Here is a 23,079-nt window from a genome sequence, read left to right as displayed (position 1 = left end):
CTCCTCCCAGCCTTTTCCTATAATACAAATCCATTCAACTCTGTTATGTAACTGGGTTCTGAATCTTTAAGGTGTATTATGTAAATACCATGATGGAATATTTTCAAAATATAAAACACATCCTTTTAAATTGGCATTTTAAAGTTGTTCTCTTTAATAAGAGTAGAAGGGTCCACCGATATATTTTTGTAGCCAGTCTCCCCAGAGAAGGATCTTCCAAAAGGCTGAATAGACTTGATCTGACTGATGAAAGAAATTAACCTGTAGCTCGTGGTCATTTGAAATGCTGGCCGAGGATATTCAGGGGTAACAAAGAGATGCGTCTGGTTCCAGTTTGGCAGAATTTCAAAAGTTGACTGGTGTGAAATGAAGGGAAACTAGCCCACAGGCATATTTTTTAAAGATTTATTTATTTATTTTAGAAAGAGAGAGAGAGCGCAAGAGAGAGAGCATGGGGGGGCAGGGACAGAGAGAGAGAGTCTTAAGCAGACTCTGCGCTGAGTGCAGAGCCCCACGAAGGGCTCAATCCCATGACCCTGAGATCACAACCTGAGCCGAAACCAAGAGTCAGATGCTCAACTGACTGCACCACCCAGAAGCCCCAGGGAGCCCACAGGCATTGGCTAGATGTAACCCACATGATAACCCAATGAGGTTGTATCCCACAGAGATATAAGTAAGTATCAGATAAATTTAATTTACTTGCAAAAAGTATCCAAACTATGAAGGGATAGAGCTGGGACCAAAAACCAGGTCTGTTCTACCTGAATCTAGAAGTCAAGCTCTTTTCATTTCCCACACACTTCCCCAGCCTAAAAGACTGTTAGTTTCATACATTCTCCCTTCAATACCTATACACCAAACAGCCCCATGACAGGAGAGAGAATGGGCCAAGGCTTCAAAATCTGACATGCTAGCACTTACTGGTATACACAGCTGTAACAGACATGCCCTGACACATCCTAACGTGAGATTTCCCGGCCACCCATCCCTTTCTTACTCCTCACATCTCCTGAGTGCCCACTGTTGATACACAATTAGCAGGCAGGGCTGGACTGTGCCCCCAAGCATCTAACAACCACAAGGCTGGGTGTACTCCTCCTAGCAGCTGTGGAACCCAGAAGACAGACTGGCTTTCTGCTGCAGGAAGTCTGATGGCATATTAAGATGAATCTAATCAGGGGCGCCTAGGTGGTTAAGTGTCTGCCTTTGGCTCAGGTCATGATCTCCAGATCCTGGGATCGAGCCCCGAGTTGGGCTCCTGGCTCAGCGGGGAGTCTGCTTCTCCCTCTCCCTCTCCCCCTCCTCATGCTCTCTCTGTATCAAATGAATAAATAAAATCTTTTAAAAAAAGATTAATCATGGGCGCCTGGGTGGCTCAGTTGGTTAAGCAACTGCCTTCAGCTCAGGTCATGATCCTGGAGTCCCAGGATCAAGTCCTCCCACATCGGGCTCCCTGCTCGGCAGGGAGTCTGCTTCTCCCTCTGACCCTCCCCCCCTCATGCTCTCTCTCTCTCATTCTCTCTCTCAAATAAATAAATAAAATCTTTAAATAAATAAATAAATAAATAAAATAAAAAAAGATTAATCATTCATAGGATGTAATAACTTTAGGTTTTGGAGAAATATTCTTCTAAATCTTGCAAATATTTTACAATAATGCAACCTAATTTATAACTATAACTATATAATTTTACTAATAATATTTTACTGTTGGCTAAATAACTGTGTATATTCTATGTGCTATTCTAGAATCTCCTACCTTTTTATTTATTTTTTTTTTTTTAAAGATTTTATTTATTTGACAGAGAGAGACACAGCGAGAGAGGGAACACAAGCAGGGGGAGTGGGAGAGGGAGAAGCAGGCTCCCCGCAGAGCAGGGAGCCCGACGCGGGGCTCGATCCCAGGACCCTGGGATCATGGCCTGAGCTGAAGGCAGTCGCTCAACCGACTGAGCCACCCAGGCGCCCCTCCTACCTTTTTAAATAGGAGAATTCCTTTTTAACACCAAAGCACTTCATGACATCCCATAGGATATTTATTTTTAGCTCCTTAATTAAGAAAAGACATATGTACAAACAGATCTGTAGTCTCCTTGCAAAATAATGGAACCATGACTTTGGAACCATGACTCTACCTCATTTACCTATCTGAGCCCACTCTCCTTATCAAGGGAAAAGCCTTTTCCTGGTTTCTTTTGCAATTACCAAGTTTTATAACTTGTTTCTATATATCAGTAATTTAGGGAAGGGGGAGAGTCATGTTATACATTTAGGGCATTCACCTTTGTCCTGCTGTATTTCTGATGGTATAGGTGGGGTGATCCCAGGCTCCTTCACCTCTGTACTGCCTGCTCTCCAGCTTCTTCCAGCCAGACAGGATGGAGACACTTCCGCAGGTTTAAAAAATAAATCCATAGTGGAATTGGCAGACTCTATCAAGAATATGAAAAGCATACAAAGATTGATTTTCTAACCTTCTAAACAAGGTAGTTAGAAGATTAATAGAACATTTCTAGGGGCGCCCAGGTGGCTCATTCACTTAAGCCTCCAACTTTTTTTTTTTTTAAAGATTTTATTTATTTATTTGAGACAGAGAGAATGAGAGAGAGAGAGCACATGAGAGGGGGGAGGGTCAGAGGCAGAAGCAGGCTCCCCGCCGAGCAGGGAGCCCGATGCGGGACTCGATCCAGGGACTCCAGGATCATGACCTGAGCCGAAGGCAGTCGCTTAACCAACTGAGCCACCCAGGCGCCCGAGCCTCCAACTCTTGATTTTAGCTCAGGTCATGATCTCAGGGTCATGAGATAGAGCCCCACATCAGGCTCTGCACTGGGAATGGAGTCTCCTTGAGATTCTCTCTCCCTCACCCTCTGCCCTCCCCTGCCAAAAGAACATTTCTAAATGTGAATATAAACATCCAAAAGTATAGCGGGTTTGCAGGAGAAGAGCTAAGAGACTTAAGAAGGGGTAACAATGCTATATTAAAGAATTTTTCAAATGTTTTTAATCTACTTAAAAAGTAGGAAAAAATTATTACCTTCACTCTTAAAACTGTGCAGGGGAACAGCATTTGTAACTGAAGCTGCCATATAATGTAACTCTGCAGAAGATGGGGCCTCCAGATGATCACTTGGCTGTTTGATAATAGTATCATTTGAAGGCTCTTCTTTGACAGGCAATTCCGGTAGATCATCAGCTTTAATGTCAATCACATTTATGTAAGTGTGTCCAACCTGAACCAAAACACATAAAATGAAAGAGGGTTACATTCTTTTTACTCTGTAGGGCCAGTCTGCACCCTTTGCCCTTGTTAAAAAAGGAAAAAAAAGAGAGATTTAATTCTAAAGGCAAGAAGAGCTTATATGAGTCTAACTTAGGGAAAACTGCAGGAAGTATGTGTTATGGTCTTAGTTTACAATACTTTGGGGCATAATATTGAAATCTTATTTTTTTTTATCTTTCCAACAAAGCTACATAGAATGCCAATTTAGGCTCATTTCATCTATACAATTAAATAATGCAGGTAATCATAATAAATTTTAGCAAATGTATTATTATAACCTCTGAATAGCAATACCAAATTTAGTACCAGATCAGACGGTGAAGGCGACAAAGGTTTCTCTGATATTTCAGTGGGAAGTTTGAGATTTAGACATACATCAGAAGCCAACATTTGAGGAACATTCGAAGGTTCATGTTCTGAAAATTAAGAAAATCAGGAATATAAAAAAAAATCTGTAAATAGCTCTGAGTCATTAGCATTATAACAAGTTAGCAACAAACAACATAAAATTTTTTTTGTTATAAATCTAAGTAGGGGGCGCCTAGCTAGCTCAGTCAGTGGAGTATATGGCTCTTGATCTTGGGGTTCTGAGTTTGGGTCCCACTTTGGGCCCCACTTTGGGTGAAGAGATTACTTAAAAATAAAATCTTAAAAAAAATCTAAGTAGAAGTTTCACAGATATAAATAAATTCTATTCTATTCTAAAGGCAATTTACTCTAGAGTAATTCATAGTTGAATAGAGACTGATTATTGAATGATTATATGAATGATTCACAAGGATAATAAAGTATCTAAGTCATGTGAAGAAAATGCTGTAATTTCCTGGGTGGCTCAGTCAGTTAAGTGTCTGACTCTTAATTTCAGTGCTCGCTTCGGCAGCACATATACTGACTCTTGATTTCAGCTCAGGTCTTAGTCTCAGGGTTGTGAGCTCAAGCCTCATGTTGGGCTCCATACTGGGCGTGGAGAAGAAAGAAGGGAAGGAAGGAAGGAGAGAGAGAAAGAGAGAGAGAAAGAAAGAGAGAGAAAGAAAGAAAGAAAGAAAGAAAGAAAGAAAGAAAGAAGAAAGAGAAGAGAAAATGTTGTAATTTCCTATTTCCATTTCAGATATATTAAGTCATGTTTGTTTAGGAGATTACCAAAAAACCTGTTTAGGAAATTAACCTATAACTAATTTGTTTTTTTACTGTCAACACTTTTTCTTATTATTCATTTGTTTTAACAGCTTTATTGAGATATAATTTACATCCATTAAAAGGGCACAATTCGGGGGTGCCTGGGTGGCTCAGTTGGTTAAGCATCTGACTTTTGATTTCTGCTCATGATCTCAGGGTCATTAGGTCAAGCCCCAAGTCAGGCTCCACGCTGGGCATGGAGCCTGCTTAAGATTTTCTATCTTCCCCACCCTCTGCCCCTCCCCATCCCGCTGCTTGGGGTACACTCATCTCTAAGATAAGATAAGATGAGATAAGACAAAATAAAACAAAATAAAATAAAATGGCACAACTCAGTATTCAGTACTTTCCAGTATATTCACAGAGCCCATGGCTAAATTTTACCACTTAAAAAGTGTTTAACATCTAAATTTTACAAAAGTCATTAGCTTCTTATTCAAAAGTACAACAAAGAAGCCTGTCACAATAGGTCAGCAAATGGTCTAACTCTGTGCTTTTTGTCCTAGGACTCTAGTTTTACTTCCTAGCATCTTATTTTTAATAGAACATTACTTTCAAATTTCATATGTAAAATATAACTTCTTGTTATATTGAATACTGGAAACCTGTTACCAAGGATTGAATTTAAACCATATGACAACCCAAAAACTTTAGAAAAAGGAAAGTGAAAATATTTAAATTATCATTCTATCTCTATTGAATCAATTGATGGGTTTTATTGCTTTTTTATGGATGGTGGTAACTCTTGTTTTGGCATCACAAAAACATAGTCTTTAATTAGTAATGTTATTCTCAGGGAAAAAAAAAAACAAAAAGAATTTCACAAACAGAAAAAATTAAATATATGAATGCAGATTTCTAGATATTGTATATTAAAGGTAGTAAGTTGACTTTTAAAAATTAAGAATTTAATTTTAGAAATTAATGATATTTCTGATTTTATTATTATTCACCCTGGGCCTGATCACCTGGATGATAACAGACTTCTAACAAGCAGGCTGCCAATTCTAGAAGACTATCTAGCAGTAAATTACTTCCAAGGCTTTCTTAAAGGCTTTCTCTTATAAGAATGTTTCTCAAATGCATATGCACCATTTGCATCAAAAAACGTCAACCTCATTCAGATAGAAAAAAAAACTGAATAGTGAGATGCCTTTTTATGACTTATTAGATGGGTAAAGATAAAAGAATTAGGTAAATCACAGTGATAACCAAAACAAAGGCTCATATGTGAGAAGATACTCACTGAAACATTATTTATAGAAGAAAATACTGGAAACCACCTAATGCACTCAACAATAAAGAATTAGGTAAATATTTTATGGCACAGCTGGAAGAAGGAATATGCTTACAAAGTACTTTTTGATGACATGCAGCAATGTATGGCATAAGCAGAAATCAAAGTGAAAAGCAAAGGATGCAAAATATAGGTAAATTCTGTTATCCAAATCCAATCCATTCTTATAAATGTGCTGCACAGACACCAAGAGACTTTTTAAATGGGGGAAAAAAAGGTGTCCCAGCCCAGCCCATCCAATACTCCCAAACATTAAACAATTCTTAAACATCTAAATAACTATGCATCAAGGATTATTAAATATAAAGCATTTTAAACATCACTTCTTAATTAGCATTCATTTAACCCATTAGTTTGTGTGCATATGCAATAATACAGACCATATCAGATAGAATACTGATACTCTACTGTAAACATATACTATAATGTAAGTAAACATATAGTATAATATAAATAAACACTATACTATAATGTAAGTATATACTACAATGTATATGCTATATACATATATATATACACATACACACACACTATATATGTATAAACTATACTATGTAAATAAATAATGAAATAATATGTTAAAGAGACAGTCTAACTGGACAGTCTAACCAAACGTAGCCAGACAAAAAACAAACACTGGGACCCATGAAGGGTTAAATTCTCAGGGAAGATAGCAATAATATTTGGAAGATTAAAGTTCAGATAGTGAGGCAGGACACCTATAATGTATACTGTATCAAACTATGTAAAATGTGCAAAAGACTGAAAGAAAAATCATCAAAATGTTACTTCTAGGGCGCCTGCTGGTTAAGTGTCCAACTCTTGGTTTTGGCTTGGGTTGTGATCTCGGGGTTGTGGGATCAAGCTCCACACTGGGCTCCACACTTAGCACAGGGTCTGCTTGAGTTCCTCTCTCTCTGCCCCCCCAAAATCTTTTTAAAAAATAATACTTCTAAGTGGTATGATTATAGTTAATTTCATCTTCTTCATAGCTTTGCTACATTATCCAAATATTCTATAAAGATCATATATTATTTTGAAACCATATCAATAAATACTATTTTAAAATAATATAAAATTAGAGGTTTAAAAAAGCACTTGAACACAGTTCTGAACACAGTTAAAAGCAACTGTTTCCTAAATATCATAGAAAAGAATTTCTACAACACAAAGGTCAGAGCACTTACATGAATGAGGAAGTTCGTGAGGCAAAATTCCAAATAATAGTTCCTTCAACTTTTATTTCCTCTGTTCTTGGACACAGTTACATATGCCCTTCCCACACCAACCCAATTTAGTCCTCTTCCTAACTCAACTTCGCCAGCCATACATAGCTCCAGGCTTCTCGGTCTTAGGCATGAAATCCCAGTGAAGGCAATTAATGGCATAGAGAACCCAAATTCAAAATATTATTTCTACTGATTGAGGATGTAGTCCATGGTATTTTGAACAAAAATTTCTATTATGCTTTAATTATCATAAATTCAATTTAAAATTTAATTTTAAGTTTAAAATTTGTGAAGTACATACCAGGATTGAGGATAAGAACCTGGGATGAGTAACTACTATCACTTAACTTAAAATTCATGTTAAATCATTGTTTTGAAGAAAAAGTCTAGATATATTAAATGTTGCAAAAATATGTGAATTTTAAAAATTAAGGTAAAATAGCATTTTACCTGGGTCTGTATTTGTACTTGCATCCTGACATTCTACAGCTTTCTTTCTCACAGAGGCCATGAAGTGCAATCCAGCTGAAGTATTAATATCATCTTGTAGCAGTTCTTAAATATAACAACAAAACATGAAAGCAATCACTCAGAAGCCAACATTTTACCTGGAGTCCAAAACCAGAGTACCTAACTCAAGGGAAGTAAGGTATGAGGTGCCAAGATGTTATCGAAATGGACTTTCTGAATGAGGTGCTGCCTATGTTAACTCTCAAAGTCAGCTCAGTGAAATCAAAAGCAAAATTGTGGAGGATTCTGTATGTCCAGGCTAGAAACATAGATGTTCCACCTGATGAAGATCCAGTACAAAATGTTAAACATGAAAATGATATGGTCAGATTGATGTTCTAGAAAAACCCCCCAGCCAGGGTATGGAAAGCAGATTCTAGTGGCTTCAGACAGATGAGGCTGCTGTAAACAGTTCAGATCAGTACCTCCAGTAATGGTGAAAAATGGAGGAGAGATGATAAATTTACAAATTACAAAGGAGGTAAAACAGACAAGACCTGGGTACTGATTAGATGAGAAGGTGGCGGAAGGCAGAATTCAGATAACCTATGTTTTGGGGTTGAGTGATACCAATAGAGATGGAGAATGAGGAGAACAAACCAGCTGCTGGAGGAGGGACAACAAATTTGGACTGCACATGCAGCACTTGAGGTGATTTCAACCCAAGTGAAAAAGTTCGGCAGCAAGTAGAATCCAAGTCCAAAGTCTATTCTGGGAGTTTGGGTTTAGATGTGGATTTTCCTGAGAGATCATCCAGGACAACTAAGTCACACAAGAGATTATCAATTATGGCACATTATAGTATAATAAAAAAATATATATGTGGCCTTCATCCTTGGTTCTAAGAGTTTGAGTTCCTTAAACTTTGGAATTTCCTGAGTAATTTCCTGTTGTTATTCATGATGTGCCCCTTTTGATCATATCTGAGTTTATGCTAATGAGGTGACTCTTGACTTTTGCCCCTAGATAGCTTCAGGATAGGTGCTGGTCACCAGAGGAACAAACCACATGATCAGCCTCACCCCACCCCTACCTCTGTGGAAGGGAGAGCCGCTGGAGATGTAGTTCAATCACCAATGGCTAATGATGTAATCAACCATGCCTATATAATGAAATGTCAATAAAAATCCTGAAACAATGAGGCTAAGGGGCCTTCTCCATTGATGAGCAAGGGGAGTCCCAGAGAGGGTGTGAAAACTCTGTGTCTTTATGCATCTCTTCCATTTGGCTATTCCTGAATTGTATCCCTTATAAACAAAACTGTAATCAGAAGTAAAGCACTTCTCTGAGTTCTGCAATCACTGTAGCAAATTAGTGAACCTGGAGGGTGAGTCATGGGAATCCCTGAATGTGTAGTAGACTGGGCAAAAGTGCAGGTGTATGGGGACTGAGCCATTAATCTGTGGGATCTGTGTTAACTCCAGGTTATTGTCAGAATTGAACTGGTGTCAGAGAATTGGAGAATTATTGTTGTTTGAAATGATACAATACACATCCACTGGAGTACTATGCAGTAATTAAAAATGACACTGTAGAAGAATATCTAGTGATATGGGAAGATATTTACCTTAACACTAGTATGTAAAAACAAGTAAGTTATAAACAAGTAGAGGAGGTATTCTTTATATATATATAATAAATAATAATATGCAAATTTATATTAAGCATATATTTATTAATATATAATTATTAAATGTTTAATATTTAATTTGATATTAAATATATATTAAATAAATAATAAAATATTAACTTATATAAGTATATATGAATACATATATATGTATTTACAGATATATATGAGGGAGATATTTAAAAAATAAACCTTGGAAGAATATTAACACTGGCTATCTCTAGACAGAAAAATTATGGGAGTTTTTTTTTGGGGTGGAAGAGCTTAATATTCTTCCTATTCCCTATTTGTATTTTCTAAATTTTCTCCAGTGAACATGTATTACCTTCACAAAGCAAAACAAAACAAAACACTGTTAAGAATGAAAAAGAAAGTGGTTTTAGACAAGTGAGTGGGAAAGAACACCAGATGGGTTAGGAAGCTTAGAGAGAGAAGCTAAGCAGGTCAGTTAGGGAAAAAACTGCTTAGTTTAGGCATACAGAGGGCTTGATGCAGGGCAGTGGTATCAAGTAAGGGAGGGAGGGGGCACCTGGGTGGCTCAGTTGGTTAAGCGTCTGCCATCAGCTCAGGTCATGATCCCAGGGTCCTGGGATCAGCCCCGCATTGGGCTCCCTGCTTGGTAGGGAGTCTGCTTCTCCCTCTGCCTCTCCACCCCCCACCCTGGCTTATGGTCTCTCTCATTCACTCTTTCTCTCAAAAAAAAAAAAAAAAACTTAAATAAAAAAAAAAAAAAAAAAAGGAAAGGGAGGGAGAGAGGACCAGGTCAAGGAATAAGTGAAGGAAGGGGTAACAAAGGTCAAAGGTGAGGGATAAAGCAAGGGTGACTTTCAAGGTAAAAATCTTGACCAGTCAAGAGGCACCTGGGTGGCTCAGTCGTTAAGCATCTGCCTTCGGCTCAGGTCATGATCCCAGGGTCCTGGGATCGAGCCCCGCATCGGGCTCCCTGCTCGGCGGGAGGCCTGTTTCTCCCTCTCCTACTCCCCCTGCTTGTGTTCCTGCTCTCGCTATCTCTCTCTGTCAAATAAATAAATAAAATCTTTAAAAAAAAAAAAAAAATCTTGACCAGTCAAGAGAATAGTGATCACTAGTAGCAAGATGTCAGTTTAAAATCTGGACATGGGGGCACCTGGTTGGCTCAGTTGGTTAAGCAACTGCCTTCAGCTCAGGTCATGATCCTGGAGTCCCAGGATAGAGGCTCGCATCGGGCTCCCTGCTCAGCGGGGAGTCTGCTTCTCCCTCTGACCCCCCCCCTCATGTGCTCTCTCTCTCTCTCTCAAATAAATAAATAAAATCTTAAAAAAATAAATAAAATCTGGACATGTAGCAGATGCCTGGGCTCAGTCGTTTAAGTAGCTGCCATCGGCTCAGATCATGATCCCGGGATCCTGGGATTGAGCCCCTCGACCATTTCCTGCTCAATGGGGAGTCTGCTTCTCCCTCTGCCTCTGCCCCTCTGGCCCCCCTCCCTGCTGCTCATGCTCACTCCCTCTCTCTCAAACGAATAGATAAAATCTTTAAAAAAATAAAATAAAATAAAATTTGGACATGTTAAACCTAAGATGAAAGTAGAAAAGAAAGATGAGAGAGGGTAGATGTGTATTTGAGTGTCATCAAAACAATTTAAGAGCTGAAGTCATGAGAGTGAATGTTTGTGTATATGTGTACGAAAATCACTGAGGAGAAAGTCTTGGGGAACACATGCATTTGGTGGCAAGAAATCAACTGACCAACTAGAGAAAGAAAGAATTTCCTATCTTATAAACAAGGACTCTTTTCTGAACTGATTCCTTACTTTAATGTGCATGTATTTTTTATGAAGAATTCAACAGGCATGTTTCCATAATTTCCTTTTAGGCCTTATATATCAGTATCTTATTTGAGATTCTAATTAATTGTGCTGTTCTACTATAGGGATCAGCAAATATTTCTGTAAAGGGCCAGAAAATATTCTAGGCTCTGCAGATTGTATGGTTCCTCTTGCAACAAGTGAGCCCTGCTGCAGTATAAAATCTGTCGAAAGCAATGTGTAAATACATGGGCATAGCTCTGGGGGTGCCTGGGTGGCTCAGTCAGTTAAGCGACTGCCTTCGGCTCAGGTCATGATCCTGGAGTCCCTGGATAGAGTCCTGCATCGGGCTCCCTGCTCAGCAGGGAGTCTGCTTCTCCCTCTGACCCTCCCCCCTCTCATGTGCTCTCTCTCTCTCAAATAAAATCTTAAAAAAAAAAAAAATGGGCATAGCTCTGTTTCAATAAAACTCGACTTACAAAGGGGCAGCTGGGTGTGCAGTCATTAAGCCTCTGACTCTTAGTTTCGGCTCAAGTCGTAGCCTCAGGGTCATGAGACCAAGCACCATGTCAGGCTCCACACTCAGAGGGCAACTGGCTTGAGATTCTCCCTCTCTCCCTCTGCCTCTGCCCCTCCCCCCACTCATGTTTTCTCTTTCTCTCTCTCTCTCTCTAATAAATAAATAAATCCTTAAAAATTTTGATTTACAAAAACAGGCATGTCTGGATCTGGCCTGTGGGCCATAGTTTCAACCACTGCTCTACCAGATAACACATCAAAACACACACACAGACAGACACATTCCATTTGTCAAAGATAAAATGAAAATAATTTAGTCTCATTTTTACATACACAATTCTAAAAGCTGATTTCAACTTTGAACTGAGACACTGCATTAATCATGCTTATACATACCAAAAGGAATATCGAAGTCATCCAAAGGCTGGGAACCAGGATGTTCTTGTTGCTCCTAAATGAATCCCCAAATGATCAATCATGATTGTAACTCAAAGACATTCATTATTTTGAAAAAAAATTCAATAGCTAAGAGGATTGCTGAATGTTTATGTATAGGCTTGAATCCATTCGAGAAATATTTATTCTATCAAAGTAACTCCACAAAGAAGTTCACAAAACTCACAAACCAAGCAATAAAAAGGAACATTCCTAATTTAATGCAGTTACTAAATTACAGTGTGCAGCTTTAACACTCAAATAGTGCCCCCACCCTATCAAAACTGCTCACAGACTCACCAATGTTACTAAATGCCTCCAGGCACGCTCTTGAGGCTTACTGAAGTGTGCTTTTAAAAAATCCTTGTAAACAAAACTGTTAGTGTTTATTTAATTTGTTGCAAAAATAGGTAAATAGTCATCAAACTTAGAAGGAATGTTTGAAAAGATCTGATTTCAATATATAGGTTACTTAATAAATCTGTGTGTGGGAAATTCTGGAGGCATCTAAAAGAGGTCAAACTATTTAATAGGAGCAAACCAAAGAACATATATGACATGCATTAAGATGTCACAGAAAAAAGCAAGGAGTGATTTCAAATATAAAAAAAGTCACAAAGGCAGGTAAATCAAAAATTTGCTTTGCAACTATATGCCCACTATTCCATGGAGGAATGCAGCAGGGCTTATGTACTTAATGATGTAAAGATTTCTCCTGGTCAAATCAGAAGGTTCCAGCAATCAGAAGACTAGATAAACCACAAAGACATTCCCATCTCTGTGTACATGCAGACCAGGGAGGCATGTATAGTCGTGTTTCTGTACCTTGGGTTTCATAACTATTTCTGAATCATTATCATTCACAAGGGAACCCTCTGGTTGGAAAGCCACACTTGGTTTTCTCTTTAGTTTCTCTGATCTTTTTTCTTGCAGCTCTTTCTCAGCTCGTCGTCTTTGTCTGTTAAAAGCAAGAGAATAAAACATGTTACTATTTTAGTAACATCAGTTTTTCACTGACATGATGCTATACAGGGAGACAGTTATCAAAATTATGCCAATAATATTTTCAATGGCATATAATTAAATTAGCAAGATACTTTGATAGAATTCAAGCAAATAGAAGCAAATGTCAGGGACACATGAAAGTTATTTTTAGTTCCTCTCCTACTGAACTGACTTTTCTGTGTTAGTCACTGGAATCTGAGGTCAGAGTCACACCTGTTAGGGATTTTCAAACTCTCTTTTCTGCAGACTCTGAGCTGACCCCAGAAGCCCTATGGGATGCCTCCAGTCACCCTTCTGAAGAAGTTAAGCATACTTAAGTCACCTCAGTGAAATCCCAGCAAGGAGGAAAGAGGACCCAAAAAGTTAAGGAGAAGACTTACTTTGACGAGGGAATACCTGAAAAAGATGGAAGGAAGGAAACATTTCTGGAAAGAGAGCATTGGTAGTAGATTTTAGGGTCTGATAAACGCGAAATTTTTTTTTTTTTTTTAAGATTGTATTTATTTATTTGAGAGAGAGGGAGAGAGAGAGAGCACGAGCAGGGGGAGGGGCAGAGGGAGAAGCAGACCCCCTGCTGAGCAGGAAGCCTGACTCAGAGGCTCCATCTCAGGATCCTGGGATCATGACCTGAGCTGAAGGCAGACACCCAACCAACTGAGCCACCCAGGTGCCCCTAAATGTACGATTCTTTTTTTTTTTTTTTTTAAGATTTTATTTATTTGTTTGAGAGAGAGAAAGAGAGAGTCCAAGCAGGGGGAGGGGCAGAGGGAGAAGGAGAAACAGACTCCCTGCTGAGCAGGAAGCCCGATGCGGGGCTCGATCCCAGGACCCTGGAATGACCTGAGCCAAAGGCAGACGCTTAACTGACTGAGCCATCCCGGCGCCCCCTAAATGTGCAATTCTTAAAGTATTTTCTAGACTCAGTAGTAATTTACCAGTCAATACATTTTTGAATACCCATTATGAGTAAAACAGCATAAATGCTCTTCATCAGAAGTCACAGCCTTGCTTTTTACATGCATGTTTCTTAGTGTCCTGAAACACTTCTAATGTAAGAATCTGGAGGCTATGGTAAGATGAATAACAATATTACTTCAGTGCATTAGATAGTACATGGAATATTGTATGAGATACCAAATATTTATCCTACAAAAAGTAAACTGCTCATAATGTTACAGAAAAATATAAAAGAATCTTCCAGCCTATGAATTCCAGTAAAGAATTCCTTAATAAAATGGAAAAAATAATATTTCCCTCTCACACTATAGGAATTTTCCTCATCACAAGATGTGTTCAAATGCATGACACTTGATAAGAAAATTGAATATGCAGTTGTGCATAGGCTGGGAGGATGAACCAGATAATTTACCTTTACAACTATGATATTTTAACCAATAATACATTTGCAGGTAAGTGATATTCTCAAATAAAATTTCACTTAAAACTTGCCTTTTTTTACTGTCCTTTCCTTGTCTCACTTCAGATGGTTCTATTTTGACATTTAGAAGCTGAAGGTGTCCAGAATCGCCTCGTTCAAATAAATTATGTGTTAGTTTCTCTTGGCTTTGTTTGAACGCAATGAGGTTTTCAAGTGGAATAAGTTGTGGGTTTTTGTACTGTAAGAAATAAAGAATAATTTAAAATTACAAACCTCAATTATATGTTAATAAAAATTGAGAAAAACATTTGTTTAAATGAAGTTAAAATGTGCGAGAGATAGAACATGTTAAGATAACAAATTAATTTGGCCCAGTAAGATGAGTATCCAGAGCTTAAAGAATAAATGATTTTAGAGGACGAGAAATGCGAACTGGGTCACCTTATTTCAGAAGCTAAGCTAGAAGTCCTAATCTTTTTCTTTTCTATATTAAAAATCTTCCTTATAATTATAAATAAAATACATAATATCTGGCATTTGACTTAAAATTCTTTCAAACAGGGAAGATACAGAGAAGTGGAGATTATGCATGGAACAGATTAGCAGTATGTTTAATAATAAGTACTGATGTCAGGTGATGTAACTTGGGGGTTCATTATACCATCCTAATAAAATTTCTTTTTTTTTTTTTTAAAGATTTTATTTATTTAGGGCGCCTGGGTGGCTCAGTTGGTTGGGCGACTGCCTTCGGCTCAGGTCATGATCCTGGAGTCCCTGGATCGAGTCCCGCATCGGGCTCCCTGCTCGGCGGGGAGTCTGCTTCTCCCTCTGACCCTCCTCCCTCTCATGCTCTCTGTATCTCATTCTCTCTGTCTCAAATAAATAAATAAAATCTTTAAAAAAAAAAAAGATTTTATTTATTTATTCATGAGAGAGAGAGAGAGAGAGAGGCAGAGGGAGAAGCAGACTTCCCAAAGAGCGGGGAGCCCGATGCGGGACTCGATCCCAGGACTCCGGGACCATGACCTGAGCCGAAGGCAGACGCTTAACCATCTGAGCCACCCAGGCGCCCAATAAAATTTCTTTAAGTCCCTCTCAAAATGTTTACTTTCCACACCTTTAATCTTTTCTTTTCTGTTCATAGTATATTCAGAATAAAAGGCATGATAAGTACTTCCTCTAAAGAATGACCATTTCTTTTCCCAATACTGTCTTCAAATCTTAAAATTAAAAGTGCACCAGAGCATGAATTATTCAATTACCTTCCTAAGATGGTACCACTGACTTATAAAATTAGAGCCTAAACAATATGAATTTCATAAATCAAAGCTTACAACTTTAAAGAGGATTCTGTGGGTTTATAAAGATTCAATCTTTTTAAGTACTTTAAAAATACACCATTTTTAAAATATGCACAACTATTTATAGATCTGGGTCTATTTAACAGTTTTAAACTATAACTGAAGGCAATCATATCACAATTACTTGGAATATTAATGCGTGTGTGCACATTTACACACGTGCCCTCCCTTTCTCTACACACACACACACACACACACACACGACCCACATGAACAAGAATACTGGTCATTCTGTTTTATTTCTTATTTCTTCTCTGAGCAGAAGAAATACCTACGAAAAAGTCTCACGAGGGACGCCTTGGTGGTTCAGTTGGTTAAGCGTCTGCCTTCAGCTCAGGTCATGATCCCAGAGTCCTGGGATGGAGTCCCAAATCGGGCTCCCTGCTCAGCGGGGAGACTGCTTCTGTCTGCCTGTCGCTAACCCTGCTTGTGCTATCTCTCTGACAGATAAATAAAATCTTAAAAAAAAAAAAAGTCTCACGAATTCTAGTATTGCCGTACAAGACAGACTTAACAGCTTTAAAATTCCTAATCACCATTTTATTTTTTAAAAGATTATTTATTTATTTATTTGACAGAGAGAGAGAGACACACAGCCAGAGAGGGAACACAAGCAGGGGAAGTGGGAGAGGGAGAAGCAGGCTTCCTGCTGAGCAGGGAGCCCAATGCAGGGCTCGATCTCAGGACCCTGGGATCATTACCAGAGCTGAAGGCAGACGCTTAACAACTGAGCCACCCAGGCGCCCCGCCTAATTACCATTTTAAACTAGAATTTTATGTTATTTCCAATAACAGAAGCATTATTTTTATTAATTTTTAATTTTTTTAGAAGCATTATTTTTTTAAAAAGAAATGTGTAAGAGCTTTTCATTTCATGTGTAGTATTTATGGTATGAAAAATGCAGGACTGCTTTTGCATCACTCTGCAAAAATCATTACCGTGTTTTCAGGGTATAGGCATGAATGAAGTAATGACAGTCTTGGGTATTTTCTTTCTTCTGCTACAGTTCTGGTAGGTATTGAGGGAATTGTTACTGATGCTCTTGAGGCAGAGGAAAATATATAAGGAGGTTTAAGTTGCAGGTGCAATAATGGAAGTCCAAAGGAATTCTGAGGAGATATCTCAACGGGTCCTGGCTTAACATCAAGTATTTTCCCTGGTTTTATAAATACTGAAGAGTCCTGTTGAGGTGTCAAGTTTTCTTGACCAACATACTGATCCAAGTTCACATGCTTAGTGATTCCTGTAATTATAGTTTCTGGCCATTTCTTCTGCTCAACTGCTTTTTTTATGGCTTCAGTATTATAGTGGCTCAAACTCAGATGGGACACTGAAGTGGTGTGCACTGTTCTCTGTGGCAAAGGAGGCTGGAAGGAATCTGATAATCCCCACGCCTCTCTTGGCTGTGGCAGGAGCCTAAAGGGACCTTGTGGAACTCTTCCTGTATGGAAGGAAAGGGACTTAAATTCATGCTTAGCCTGAAACTGAAGCAAAGGAAAACCATCCCCAGGTTTGAAAGTTTTTGCAGCTGGGATGAGTCCAGGTGTCTTCAGGATGGCAGAAGATGGAGACAGAAGGTGGAGGGGAGTGTTTCCAGTAGGAGCTGGAGACAGTGCAGCGGTTGGGAAGCTTGGAGATGTTGGAATCAGTCCTGTGTTGGGAGGCAGGCCTTCTAACTGACATAAAGGAACACTCCCATGTGGAACATTCTGGAAGAGGGAAAAAAAAGCTATTACATAAGTTTAGAATATATTACAAACTCCTTATTTTGTACATGATGTTCAATATATTTTGGAAGGGGTGGAATGTAATAACTGCCAAAAAGTTATTTGCTCAAATAACAAAAGGCCAACAACTGAACTACTAGAACTTTAATGATATCTTTAAATGTATTACCTGTAAATTTCCATTACTATTCTGATCAGACTGCACAATTCCTTTATGGCCGTGTGGACTCTTCTTGCCAGGCTCTGTGGTGTACTTGCCCATGGACTGTGGTTTAATAAAAGATCTCTCCTTAAAATTTCTACTGGTGTCATCAACATCACTACTCCCTCTTGTGGGGTTTGATACTTGACTTCCCACCAAAGGCACGGGCTGAGGCTGCTGTAGAAGTTGATGTATATCCGAGAGGTTAGTAAAGGATGATCCTACTATTTGCATTAGGCTCATGAAGTTGATCTGTTGCAGCTAGAATAGAATAAAAATTAAACATTTTAAAATATAGTGAAAAAATCTAAAGAATCAACAACAATCATCTGAGTATTCCACCAAGAGTCATACTTCCATCTTAATATCTGTCAGACCCATGAATGCTGAGCAGGAAGCAGAGCTGGGAGAGATTTTTTTAAAAAGGAAAAAATAATACCTTCCTGTTTTCAAGGAGCTGTCAACTGTAAATATAAACTCATAATGAGCCTTGGGACTATCTATAAAGCACTTTACATAAATATCCCAGAGATCATAAAGGAGTGATCTGATGAAATGGAATGAGGATAATTAAAGAAGTCCTAAAATGAGTGTGTTGCGATCAGGTTTTCAAGAAAGAAAAAAGCAAAGATTAGCAAACAGGTGAAGAGTGAGGAATTCCCCTGGAAAGGCAGACGAGGTGAAAGGCAAAGGCATGCACCAGTGGTTGACAAACTGCTACACGTTAGAATCACCTGAGAAGCATTTAAAATTCCCCATGGCCAGACCACACCCAGACCAATAAAATCAGAATATCTGGGGATGGAAGCCAGGATTAGTATTTTTTAAGATGACAAGGTGTCTCAGTGTGCGGACAAGCATGGGAACCACTAGCATAAACGCTGGCTTAGTGGAACAGGAAATTAATAGCAGCTATCATGAGAGGACAGCAGTGCAGGAGTTCCCAAGCTTGAGCATGCAATCAGAATCACCTGGAGGACTTGTGAAAGCACTCTTTGCTGAGCCCCATCCCCAGAGTTTCTGATTTCAATAGGTCTGGGATGGGGCTTGAGAATTTATATTTCTAATATCTAAGTGATGCTGATGCTACTGATCCAGGGACCACACTGTGAGAACCACTGGACTTAGGAGTGTACGAAGGGAAAAGATGGAAGATAAAAGCTGATGGTGGGTCTTTCAAGCCCAATAGAAGAATTTGCACTTAATGAAACATACCGGTAGGGAAACACAGGTTAAAAAAAATGTAATTTCCCTTCAATTATTAAAAAAAAAAAAATGCTGGGGCACCTGGGTGGCTCAGTCATTAAGCGTCTGCCTTCGGCTCAGGTCATGATCCCAGTGTCCTGGGATTGAGCCCCGCATCGGGCTCCTGCTCAGCGGGAAGCCTGCTTCTCTCTCTCCCTCTCCCACCCACTCCCCCTGCTTGTGTTCCCTCTCTCGCTGTCTATTTCTGTCAAAAAAATAAATAAAATCTTTAAAAAAAAAACGCTTATTACAGAAAAAAAAAGAAGCACAAAAAAAGAAAATAAAAATCACTCATTATCCTATCCTCAAAGATAACTAGTACTGACATTTTTAGTGTATTTCCATTTACTCTGTATTTAGACTGATTTGATATTATACAAATTGGTACCTGAAATTTACTGAACATTTCAAACCAGGAAAGTAATAGTATTAAAATAGCGTCTGAAGAAGAATGTCTTAAGAAATGTATATATAAGACAATGGAAGTATGAAGTTCTGAGTCTAAAGCTGGCTATTAGCTATAGAAATAGCAAGTACTGTACTGACATACAGTGTGGGCAAAAGAATCAGGAGGGCACAGAAGAACACTGGATATAGGTAGTGAAAAAAAGGCAAAGATGTCTCTCTAAGACAGTGATTCTTAATCCTTTGTGTGCGTCAGAATTATCTGGAGAATTCGTTAAATATACAGGGCAGCTACCAGCAAAGTCCCTTGGTAATCCAAAAAAAAATTTCAGAAATGCTTCCAAAATTTTAAGCTGGTAGAATAGTTAATGCTACTAAAGGGAAAAGGGAAAGAAGGGACTGGGAAAAATCAAGATAAAGTCAGTTTCCATAAGTTTCATGAGACAGTGAGACATACTGAAAAAGTATTCTCATCAGGGCCCTTAGTTCAAAGAGAAAATTAGTGCCAAGCATCAGTATAAAAATGGTATATCACATAAAAGGATATGGAAGTGAGTGTAGAATACATGAATAGAGGATTAAATTTGAGGGAAATTAATGTTTAAGAAATAAAAGAGAAAAGGGAAATAACTTAAAACTGTTGGTAAGAAAAGGATAACCAATTGAGAAAAAGATGACAAAAATCAAAGCGAACAGTACTTTAAAATGCAGCTGACAACTTCAAACCAAGCCAAAGTTCAGTTTGAAGATAAGAAATATATGTGACAGATTGTGTTAACAACAACAACAAAAAAAACAAACTTTGGCTACCTCTGAGCTAGAGTCCGCTGGTCTGGTTTGACTGTCACCCACCTGACTTTTGGGGGCAGCTCTGCATCCCAAAGAGCTCAAGTGTAAGAAGTCATTGTGAGGGCGCCTGGGTGGCTCAGTTGGTTAAGCAACTGCCTTCAGCCCAGGTCATGATCCTGGAGTCCCGGGATCAAGTCCCACATCAGGCTCCCTGCTCAGCAGGGAGTATGCTTCTCCCTTTGACCCTCCTCCCTCTCATGCTCTCTGTCTCTCATTCTCTCTTGCAAATAAATAAAATCTTAAAAAAATAAAAATAAAAAAAATTTTTTAAAAAGTCATTGTGAGAAGTAAGTAGCTCAGCCTGGACTCTAGGCCCTTGAGTTAGGAACCTCTGAATAACAAATGAAGAGTGCCCAAAGCAGAGAAACCAACCCTAAAATTTAATTTCGATTTGGCCATTTCTAAAAGTTTGTTCATATTTAAAATCCTTACATATATATCATACGTGTAGATTTACTTGTTTACAGGGAGATGTGCTTACCTGAACTAATTTAAACATTTCATCTTGGAGCATCTGCCTAACAGAATCTGAAGAATCTGGCAACTGAGCCCTGGGTTCATTTCTCTGGGTCTGCTGAAGTGTTGGCCCAGGTGTTTGTGAAGCAACACTGACTCCATTTGATACGAAAGGTGGAGCTGAGGAAGATTTATCTTTAAATGCAGAGATCTGTGCACTAGGTGGAAGCATATATACAAAAAACACAATCAAGAAAAAACCAAATCAGATGTCTACCATCTGAATATTTTTATCTCACCTTTTTCTTCTAAAGGCTTTCTGGAAGTTTTCAGGAAATTTAAACCCTAAAGCTTATCACTCCGTATTCCTTAGCCACCAGAAACATTTGTCATCAGCACAGTGCTCATGTGAATGCTGTTTTATTAAGGGAGATTTAACGTCTAGTCAGCCATGGTCCCTTCCCTATGGTGTTACAACCCAGAACAGTTCACACGTTTATTTGACTTGCCTGGTCCCTGCAAACATCTGAGTTTGAGACCATTATTCTGATGAGTTATACCAGGAGTATTTTTTGTTACTAATTTAATGATCCAGAATAGAGTTAAGAAAACTAGAGAAAGTATGGGTTTAAAAAAATGTTTAATTCTAAGATGGGTAGTGCAAACTCCTGTTGATCATTAAATGTGAAACAACAGCATTGTGAACATTTCATTTCCAAACAAATCACAAAGTTTATATTTATAATTAAACCCTAACAAAAAATGCCTACATAGGAATAAAAATTAAAGATCAAAATAAGTTTTTGGTTTTTTTTAACTAAAATGATTGGGGATGATTCCTTAAATACAGCAGGTACTCAAATATTTTCTAAGCAAATTGATTTCACAAACTAAATAAGGGAGCAGGTATTATTATATCCAACTAAATTGATCATTATCTCTAAAAAGAATATATTGAATCACATTTAGATTATTTGAGTTTACATTCATTCCCTTTCAGCAATAATATTTGCCTTTTATCAAGCATCTAATACTAATAAGCTCAGTAACAAAACTTTATTTGGCAAATCCATGAAAAACAGGCATTATAACCGACTTGCCTATTCTTTATTATTTTTTTTTTTTAAGATTGTATTTATGGGGCGCCTGGGTGGCTCAGTTGGTTAGGTGACTGCCTTCGGCTCAGGTCATGATCCTGGAGTCCCTGGATCGAGTCCCACATCGGGGTCCCTGCTCTGCAGGGAGCCTGCTTCTTCCTCTGACCCTCCCCCCTCTCATGTACTCTCTCTCTCATTCTCTCTGTCTCAAATAAATAAATAAAATCTTTGAAAAAAAAAAAAAAAAAAAGATTGTATTTATGGGCGCCTGGGTGGCTCAGTTGGTTAAGCGACTGCCTTCGGCTCAGGTCATGATCCTGGAGTCCCGGGATCGAGTCCCACGTCCGGCTCCCTGCTCAGCAGGGAGTCTGCCTCTCTCTCTGACCCTCCCCCCTCTTATGCTCTCTATCTCATTCTCTCTCTCAAATAAATAAATAAAATCTTTAAAAAAAAAAAAAGATTGTATTTATTTATTTGATAGAGAGAGAGATAGTAAGAGCAGGAACACAAGCAGGGGGAGTGGGAGAAGGAGAAGCAGGCTTCCTGCCAAGCAGGGAGGCTGATGTGGGGCTCGATCCCAGGACTCTGGGATCATGACCTGAGCTGAAAGCAGAGGCTTAACGACTGAGCCACCCAGGCGCCCCTCGACCTGCCTATTTTAAGACAACTTTATTGGCCTTTGTTTCCAACAAGTAGCAATGAGATAAATTCCAATAATGGAGAATTCTCCTAAAGTAAGGCTATGCTATGTTATCCTATTTCAGCAAAATTTCTAAATACTAAACACACTATTCTCTGTCAAAGAAGTTCAAAAGACAGAACTGGATGAATCTGTTCTATGAGAGAATTAAAAGCCTTTCATACACTATTAGAAATCTGTTAGAGGCTGAAAATAAGCAACTTTAAGTAATATATCCACTACAGTTGACCCGTGAACAACAAGGGGTTTGGGGGACCAACCCCCATACAGTCGAAAATCCACATATAACTTGACTCCTCAAAAACTTAACTACTCATAGCCTACTGATGACCAGAAACACTACTATAACATAAACAGCTGATTTACATATTTTGTATGTTATATGTGTTACATACTGTATTCTTACAATAAAGTAAGCTAGAGAAAAGAAAATGTTATTTAGAAAGTCATAAGGAAGAAAAAATATATTTAGAGTACTATATTGTTTTTATCGAAAAAATTTTGTAAGGGGTCCCAAGTGACTCAAACCAGTATTGTCCAAGGGTCAACTATACTTGTTTTTTTCAGAAAAGACTACTCTAGAATAGTTTCTGTATATCTAAAGCACAGCCGTTAGAGGAAAATATTCCAATAATAAACTTAAAGGTGTCAGAAATGTGTACCTACATTGCTCTTCCAATGCTTTGTGTTGCTTTCATTTTACTATTAATTTTTAGTCAAAAAATTTAGAATTATTTAAAAACGGCACAGTAGACATCATCTCATTCTCTTATCTACTTGTAAAA

The 23,079-nt window shown here is 38.4% G+C and overlaps 1 protein-coding gene across 2 annotated transcripts in view; it reads right to left on the bottom strand.

The window, feature by feature from the left end:
* The window catches only part of CPLANE1 (ciliogenesis and planar polarity effector 1), a 133,068-nt gene that overhangs the window by 37,351 nt on the left and 72,638 nt on the right, over window positions 1-23,079 (bottom strand). The window contains exons 31-40 of one of the 2 annotated variants that reach the window (XM_044916948.1): window positions 20,523-20,715; window positions 17,510-17,803; window positions 16,552-17,322; window positions 14,323-14,489; window positions 12,694-12,826; window positions 11,830-11,884; window positions 7,439-7,543; window positions 3,581-3,702; window positions 3,041-3,236; window positions 2,286-2,390 (exon numbers count right to left, since the gene is read on the bottom strand). In XM_044916948.1, coding sequence (XP_044772883.1) covers window positions 2,286-2,390; window positions 3,041-3,236; window positions 3,581-3,702; window positions 7,439-7,543; window positions 11,830-11,884; window positions 12,694-12,826; window positions 14,323-14,489; window positions 16,552-17,322; window positions 17,510-17,803; window positions 20,523-20,715 — 2,141 coding nt within the window. The remainder of the gene's footprint in view (window positions 1-2,285; window positions 2,391-3,040; window positions 3,237-3,580; window positions 3,703-7,438; window positions 7,544-11,829; window positions 11,885-12,693; window positions 12,827-14,322; window positions 14,490-16,551; window positions 17,323-17,509; window positions 17,804-20,522; window positions 20,716-23,079) is intronic. The other variant, XM_044916949.1, reaches the window with a different exon arrangement.

Source organism: Neomonachus schauinslandi, chromosome 7, assembly GCF_002201575.2.
Source record: "Neomonachus schauinslandi chromosome 7, ASM220157v2, whole genome shotgun sequence".
Classification (NCBI taxonomy): Eukaryota; Metazoa; Chordata; class Mammalia; order Carnivora; family Phocidae; genus Neomonachus; species Neomonachus schauinslandi.
Note: the sequence above shows the minus strand (reverse complement) of the source record. Positions and strands in the feature narration are given on the sequence as shown.